The sequence below is a fragment of the Ovis aries genome, chromosome 15, assembly GCF_016772045.2.
Source record: "Ovis aries strain OAR_USU_Benz2616 breed Rambouillet chromosome 15, ARS-UI_Ramb_v3.0, whole genome shotgun sequence".
In the NCBI taxonomy this organism is placed as follows: domain Eukaryota; kingdom Metazoa; phylum Chordata; class Mammalia; order Artiodactyla; family Bovidae; genus Ovis; species Ovis aries.
In genome coordinates, this window is record NC_056068.1 from 48,171,243 (window position 1) to 48,179,627 (window position 8,385).

At 39.8% G+C, this 8,385-nt stretch overlaps 1 protein-coding gene across 1 annotated transcript; it reads left to right on the top strand.

Moving 5' to 3' along the window:
* The first annotated feature begins 1,837 nt into the window (after positions 1 to 1,837).
* Positions 1,838 to 2,788, top strand: LOC101104933 (olfactory receptor 52A1-like). The gene has a single exon (XM_004016658.3). The coding sequence runs from the start codon at positions 1,838 to 1,840 to the stop codon at positions 2,786 to 2,788; it is 951 nt and encodes a 316-aa protein (XP_004016707.1).
* Positions 2,789 to 8,385: the final 5,597 nt, after the last annotated feature.

The window sequence follows — 8,385 nt, forward strand, 5'->3', positions numbered from 1 at the left end:
GATGTGCTCCAGTTTATGGCATTGTAAAGAGTCAGGGATAACTTAGCGACTGAACAACAAATTGAAGATTATAAACCAGGAACATCATCTCATAAAGCTCTGAGAACTGTACCCCCTATTAGAAGTCAAAGCATAGCTATATAAAATTTTTGAAACAGAGAGATGTACTTTAAGTGATGTATTATTGATAGTTTATAATATTCACATCTGCAAGTACAATTTGGTTGGTTGTTGTGACCCCTTACAAGACCATGAATCCCATTTTCATGCTACCATTACACAACAACCATTAAGTATTCCAGACTATCTATTTCATGAAGAATTCCTGACCCTCAATTAGGCAATTCTCATGCTAATGGAAGCTATGTGAAAGTCACTCAGTCATGTCAGACTCTTTACGAACCCATGAACTACACAGTCTATGAAATTCTCAGGCCAGAATTCTGGAGCGGGTAGACTTTCCCTTCTCCAGGGACTCTTCCCAACCCAGGGATTGAATCCAGGTCTTCTACTTTGCAGGCTGATTTTTTACCAACTGAGCTACCAGGGAAGCCCAAGTATTCCAGATTATCTATTTCATGAAGAATACATGAGCCTCAGTTAGGTGATTCTCATATTAATGGCCATTATGGATATTTTAAACCCATGAAACAGCCTGTATTTCAGTCAAGTTACACTTTTGCCCATGTCCTTACACCCCTGAGCCATGAAGAATGAGTCCTGTTGCCGCTATACATTGCTGCTGCTGTTTCCCTTATGTCCTAGAAATTCCCTCTCCTCTAGGTATGTTATACTACATATAAATTTTTTTTAATCTTTGATTTGAAATCTTTAATTTTTAAGCACACAATAAATTTTATGTAACTCAGCTTTTAGAAATATAGGCAAAAATAGTACAGTTTTATTAGAAATGTAAAATGTAACAACTTTTGCTCAAATTTGCTAAGTGCACATGGATTTGAATGACCTTTCCTTCAACTCTTCCTTCACATTCTCATAAAGGACTACCAAACTTACATAAAGACAGATTGCATTGATTGGTAGATAAACATATGCTTTGAATGACAAGAGTTTCTACCTCAATCATTTTTAATAGGGAATTTGTCATTCTAATACACTGAGCAGAGATTGTGTATTTACTGGTCCAAGCCAACCATGCCTGATTTAGAGACAACTAAGAAAAAGAGGTGCTAACCCGCCTGCCAATGCAGGGGACTTAAGAGATACAGGTTCTATCCCTGAGTCAGGAAGATCCCCTGGAGGAGGTTATAGCAAACCACTCCAGCATACTTGCCTGGAGAATCCCGTGGATAGAGGATCCTGGTAGGCACAGTCCTTGCGGTCTCATAAATTCAGACACTGCTGAAGTGACTTAGCAAGCAGCCAATAGAGAAAAAGAGACTAGTAAAGCTGTTAACTGAACTATGTAATGTGGAGAGATTCGTTAAATTCTGATTCAAATGTAACTTTCACACAATATAAACAAGTCTATTTTCTTTGCCCACAGGTCTGGAATGAAATAATAGTCAATACAGCAGTTTGTTTCCCAGTTCAGTTATTTTTCATGTTTTAAAGCATTGCCTAGCTCTGCACATAAATTTTTTTTTTGTGGTACAAGAACTATGGTACTGTGTCTGTGGATGTCTTTCCTAAAACAGTGATGTCTCTCTGTTGACCTTTGTTTTACCTTTACATGTAAATGAGACTGATGATATTATCCAAGATTTCTGCATAAATCAGAAAGACTCAATATGATGACTTTGGGCAAAAACAGAAAGATGGAAAGAAAGTAGAATTGAATTAGAAACTCGGGTTTGCATCAGGAGACTCAAGGATTATGTCCATTTCCAACGTTACAATCTTCATGCCTTCTGTGCTGACCCTTATAGGAGTCCCAGGCCTAGAGTCTGTGCAGTGCTGGATTGGGGTTCCATTTTGTGCCATGTATCTAATCGCTATGATTGGAAATTTCTTGCTTTTGATTATCATCATGTCAGAACGCAGCCTCCATCAGCCCATGTATATTTTCCTAGGCATGTTAGGAGTCACAGATATTGCTCTCAGCACAAGCATTGTGCCCAAGATGCTTGGAATCTTCTGGTTTCATGTAACAGAGATATATTTTGATTCTTGCTTGCTTCAAATGTGGCTCATCCACACATTTCAGTGCACAGAATCAGGCATCCTCCTAGCCATGGCCCTGGACCGCTATGTAGCCATCTGTTATCCACTCAGACATGCTGCCATCTTCTCTCACAAGTTAGTCACTCAAATAGCAGCTATGGTAACACTCAGGGCTGCCATTCTTGTAACACCATGCCTAATACTGATAAAGATTCGATTACAATTTTACCATACAACAGTCATCTCTCATTCCTACTGTGAACATATGGCTGTCGTGAAACTGGCTGCAGAAAATATCAGGGTTAACAAAATCTGCGGTTTGTTTGTGGCCTTCACTGTTGCGGGGCTTGACATTGTGTTAATCACGTTGTCCTACATACAAATATTCATCACAGTTTTTCGTTTGCCTCAGAAGGAGGCTAGGTTGAAAGCATTCAACACTTGTGTCGCTCACATCTGTGTCTTCCTCCAGTTCTACTCCCTTGGTTTCTTCTCCTTCTTTGCACATAGATTTGGTTCCCACATCCCTCCTTATATTCACATCCTCTTTTCTAGCACTTATCTGCTGGTCCCTCCATTTCTCAATCCACTTGTCTATGGTGCAAAGACCAAGCAGATCCGTGTCCATATGGTAAAACTATTTTGTTCAAAAAATTTGCTGTGAGAAAAGCTTTTATGTTTACCTTTTTGTGAATAGCAACACTATTTCACAACATGATAAAACAACAAAGAGTCCTTCTTATTAGAAATGCTCAGATTTTCTATTTAATTTTTTTCAACTTGCCAGAATGTTAGCTATTAGCTATTAGCTGTTGGGGCATGAAAACAGTCAATAGGATTGTGGATCCTATTGAGAATTAGAAACATAAAAGAGGGAAATAGTGAATGTTTCTCTTTTAAATTTCTCTTTCAGTTTTTTTTAGCATCTGCTTGAGTGTTCTCTTGTAAATGTCCAACTCTGGAAAGATTCACAAATTATGGATCTCTCAGTGATGTTCTACAGTGTTCAGATACTCAGTAAATCTAATTCTTGATTTTGTTTCCTGGTCATGTGGATCTTCTTTAAAAAAAAAATGAAGGAAGTGTATGTTACTGTTCTTATCAGAAATAAAGCAAAAGAGAAATTCTATCTTTATGTTAGTAATGAGAAAATAAAGTCTAAAAAATTCAGTATATTTTCAGGGTCATTCAGGAAGTTATAGGCACAAAAATCATGAGCAGTAAAGTGCTTAATTTTCCACAACAGTGCTTTTTCTGCTGTTTTTATCATTTAATTTTTATTAATTCATCTATGTTATTAAAATCTTAGGCTGTTATAAATACTATGCTACAGAATAGCAGCATAATGGAACATTTGACACAGCAATTAATTATATTGCATTTGTAAACTTTGTAGCCTTATATTTCTAAGCAAATGAGAGGAAAAGAGACACATGATAATGAGAGAGAAATGGTTGTAGAATGCACAAATAAATCTCTAGATTTTATAGGAAATTAAATACTTAGAGGACCAGAGTGTCAGTCTCTCACATTGTGAGAAACATCCAATCCTCATGGGAATTTTATTGTTCTGACTCCCTTGGGTCCAGGTGTGGAAAGTCACACTATCTACTCTCCCAACATCAGGGAATAAGGAAGCTACAGGACAAATCATGAATGTCCTCACTCTCTCAAATGCTAAGACTGGAGCAGGAAATGGGAAAATCGTGAGCAGGAGAGATGATAGTCAGTAGTAGCAGTAGACATGGAGAAGGCAATGGCACCCTACTCCAGTACTCTTGCCTGGAAAATACCATGGACGGAGGAGCCTGGTGGGCTGCAGTCCATGGGGTCGTGAAGTCGGACACGACTGAGCGACTTCCCTTTCACTTTTCACTCTCCTGCATTGCAGAAGGAAATGGCAACCCACTCCAGTGTTCTTGCCTGGAGAATCCCAGGGATGGGGGAGCCTGGTGGGCTGCCGTCTATGGGGTCACACAGAGTCGGACACGACTGAAGTGACTTAGCAGCAGCAGCAGCAGAGACAAGTACAACTTAAGTGAGCCTGGCAACTATTAGTAACTTAGTGAATTTTTCTTCACTTTAGGTTGTAGCTACAATTCTGAGAAAGCAAAACAAACAAAAAATTAATTCTATATTATCTTCTCTATGAAATGAATACTAAAATTCAACCTTTAATTTATAGCCTAAAGTATTTATCCTATCATAGCAAAGGAGATTTTAGCAATTTGGGAAACTATTCCAGAACAGTTTTCAGTTAACAATAAGTAAAGGTGTACATTAGGACAAGCAATTTGACAACACTAATTAAAATTTAAAATGTGTACAATCTTCAGTGCCAGGAAACCTCAGTTTAGTTCAGTTCAGCTCTCAGTCATGTCAGACTTTGTGACCCCATGGACGTCATCAGGCCAGGCTTCCCTGTTGATCATCAACTCCCGGGGCTTGCTCCAACTCATGTCCATTGAATGGGTGGTGCCATCCAACCATCACATCCTCTGTCATTCCCTTCTTCTGTCCCCAGTCTTTCCCAGAATCAGGGTCTTTTCCAATGAGTCAGTTCTTTGCATCAGGTGGCCACAAGTATTGGTTTCAGCTTCAGCATTTGTCCTTTCAATGAATAGTCAGGACTGTTTTCCTTTAGGATGGACTGGTTGGATCTCCTTGCAGTCCAAGGGACTCTCAAGAGTCTTCTCCAACACCACAGTCCAAAAGCATCAATTCTTCTGCACTCAACATTCTTTATGATCCAACTCTCACATTCATACATGACTATTGGAAAAACCATAGCTTTGACTAGACAGACCTTTGTCAGCAAAGTAATGTCTCTGCTTTTTAATATGCTGTCTAGGTATGTCTTAACTTTTCTTCCAAGGAGCCAGTGTCTTTTAATTTCAGAGCTGCAGTCACTATCTGCAGTGATTTGGAGGCCAAGAAAATAAAGTTTGTCATAGTTTCCATTGTTTCTACATGTCATGAAGTGATGGGACCGTATATCATGATCTTTGTTTTTTGAAGTTTAAGCCAGCTTTTTCACTCTCTTCTTTTACTTTCACCAAGAGGCTCTTTAGTTCCCTTTTGCTTTTTGCCATATGGGTGGTATTATCTGCATTTCTGATGATATTTCTTTTAAGTCAGTTTTTTCACTCTCCTTTTTTACTTTCATCAAGAGGCTCTTTAGTTCCCTTTTGCTTTTTGCCATATGGGTGGTATGTATTATCTGCACTTCTGATGATATTTCTCCCAGCAATCTTGATTCCAGATTGTGCTTCCTCCAGCCTGGCATGCAGAGCACATCATGATGTGAGCCACGTCAACTCCTGGTCTTGTTTTTGCTGACAGTATAGGGCTTCTCCATCTTTGGCTGCAAAGTATATAATCAATCTGATTTTAGTATTGACCATCTGGTGATGTCCACGTCAAGTCATCCGTTGTGTTGCTGGAAGATAGTGTTTTCCATGAACAGTGCATTCTCTTGGTAAAACCATGTTATCCTTTGCCCTACTTCATTTTGTACTCCAAGGCCAAATTTGCCTGTTATTCCAGGTATATCTTGACTCCTACTTTTGCATGCCAGTCCTCTATGATGAAAAGGATATCTTTTCTTGGTGTTAGTTCTAGAAGGTCTTGTAGGTCATCATATAACTGTTCAACTTCAGCTTCTTTGACATTTCTAGCTGGGGCATAGACTTGGATTACTGTGATATTGAATGGAAATGAACAGAGATCATTTTGCCATTGTTGAGATTGCACCCAAGTATTACATTTAGTGGCCACAGCACTGGAAAAGGTCAGTTTTCACTCCAAACCCAGAGAAAGGTAATGCCAAAGAAGGTTAAAACTACTGCACAATTGCACTCATCTCCCACGCTAGTAAAGGAATGCTCAAAATTCTCCAAGCCAGGCTTCAGCATTGTGTGAACCATGAACTTCCAGATGTTCAGGCTGGTTTTAGAAAAGGCAGTGGAACAAGAGATCAAATTGCCAACATCCACTGGATCATCTAAAGAGTAAGAGAGTTCCAGAAAAACATCTATTTCTTCTTTATTGACTATGCCAAAGCCTTTGACTGTGTGGATCACAATAAACTATGGAAAATTCTGAAAGAGATAGGAATACTAGACCACCTGACCTGTCTCTTGAGAAACCTGTATGCAGGTCAGGAAGCAACAGTTAGAATGGCACATGGAACAACAGACTGGTTCCAAATAGGAAAAGGAGTACATCAAGGTTGCATATTGTCACTCTGCTTGTTTAAATTATATTCAGAGTACATCATGAGAAATGCTGGGCTGGAGGAAGCACAAGCTGGAATCAAGATTGCTGGGAGAATTATCAAAAACCTCAGATATGTAGATGCCACCACCCTTATGGCAGAAAGTGAAGAAGAACTAAACAGCCTCTGATGAAAGTGAAAGAGGAGAGTGAAAAAGTTGGCTTAAAGCTCAACATTCAGAAAACGAAAATCATGGCATCCGGTCCCATCACTTCGTGGTAAATAGATGGGGAAACAGTGGAAACAGTGTCAGACTTTGTTTTTTTGGGCTCCAAAATCACTGCAGATGGTGATTACAGCCATGACATTAAAAGACACTTACTCCTTGGATGGAAATTTATGACCAACCTAGACAGCATATTAGAAAGCAGAGACATTACTTTGTCAACAAAGGTCTATCTAGTCAAGGCTATGGTTTTTCCAGTGGTCATGTATGGACTTGAGAGTTGGACTGTAAAGAAAGCTCAAGGCAGAAGAATTGATGATTTTGAACTGTGGTGTTGGAGAAGACTTTTGAGAGTCCCTTGGACTGCAAGGAGATCCAACCAATCCATCTTAAAGGAAATCAGTCCTGGGTGTTCATTGATAGGACCGATGTTGAAGCTGAAACTCCAACCCTTTGGCCACCTGATGCGAAGAACTGACTCTTTTGAAAAGACCCTGATGCTAGGAAGGACTGGAGACAGGAGGAGAAGGGGACGACAGAGGATGAGAGGGCTGGATGGCATCACCGACTCAATGGACATGGGTTTGGGTGGACTCCGAGAGTTGGTGATGAACAGGGAGGCCTGGCATGCTGCGATTCATGGGGTCGCAAAGAGTCAGACACGACTGCATGACTTAACCGAACTGAATTCAGACTCTTTTGTTGATTGTGAGGGTTACTCCATTTCTTTTATGGGATTATTGCCCACCATAGTATATATAATGGTCCTCTGAATTAAATTCACCCATCAGGTCCAATTTAGTTCACTGATTCTTAAAATGTCGATGTTTATTCTTGCCATTTCCTGTTTCACCACTTTCAATTCACCTTGATTCATGCATCTAAGGTTCCAGGTTCCTATGTAATATTGTTCTTTATAGCATCGGACTTACTTCCATCACCAGTCACATCCACAGCTGGGTGCTGTTTTGGTCTGGCTCCGTCTCTTCATTCTTTCTGGAGTTATTTCCCCACTCTTCTCTAGTAGCATATTAGGCATCTACCAACCTGGAGAGTTCATCTTTCAGTGTCTTATCTTTTTGACTTTTCATAATATTCATGGGGTTCTCAAGGCAAGAGTATAAAGTGGTTTGCCTTTGCTAGGAAACTTGGAAGACTACAAATCAAACTGCTAAGACTTGTTACAACTAAAAGACTGAGGTGTGGAAAAACTGACCATTTTTATGTTAGTGTCTCAGTAATTCTTATAGTTTTAATATAGGGTACAAGAAAAAAAAATGCATAGACCTTGTTGGAGAAGACTCTTGGAGTCCCTTGGACTGCAAGGAGATCCAACCAGTCCATTCTGAAGGAGATCAACCCTGGGATTTCTTTGGAAGGAATGATGCTAAAGCTGAAACTCCAGCACTTGGGCCACCTCATGCGAAGAGTTGACTCATTGGAAAAGACTCTGATGCTGGGAGGGATTGGGGGCAGAAGGAGAAGGGGACAACCGAGGATGAGATGGCTGGATGGCATCACTGACTCGACGGACATGAGTCTGAGTGAACTCTGGGAGTTGGTGATGGACAGGGAGGCCTGGCATGCTGCAATTCATGGGGTCACAAAGAGTCAGACACGACTGAGCGACTGAACTGAACTGAACTAAAGATGAGTATCATGATGTCCAAATTGAAAATGAGGTGACATTTTCTGGGATAGTAAGAGCAACTTTAAGCAATAAGAGATTAGAACAACAGACATAATATTGTTTTCAACCCTAAATTGTACTACTTTGAGAATTAAGAAATGATTCTTTGATGCCAGATAATATATACTT

Excerpts from the sequence above, each read along its gene's own strand:
- LOC101104933 (XM_004016658.3), top strand. The coding sequence starts at position 1,838 with ATGTCCATTTCCAACGTTACAATCTTCATGCCTTCTGTGCTGACCCTT.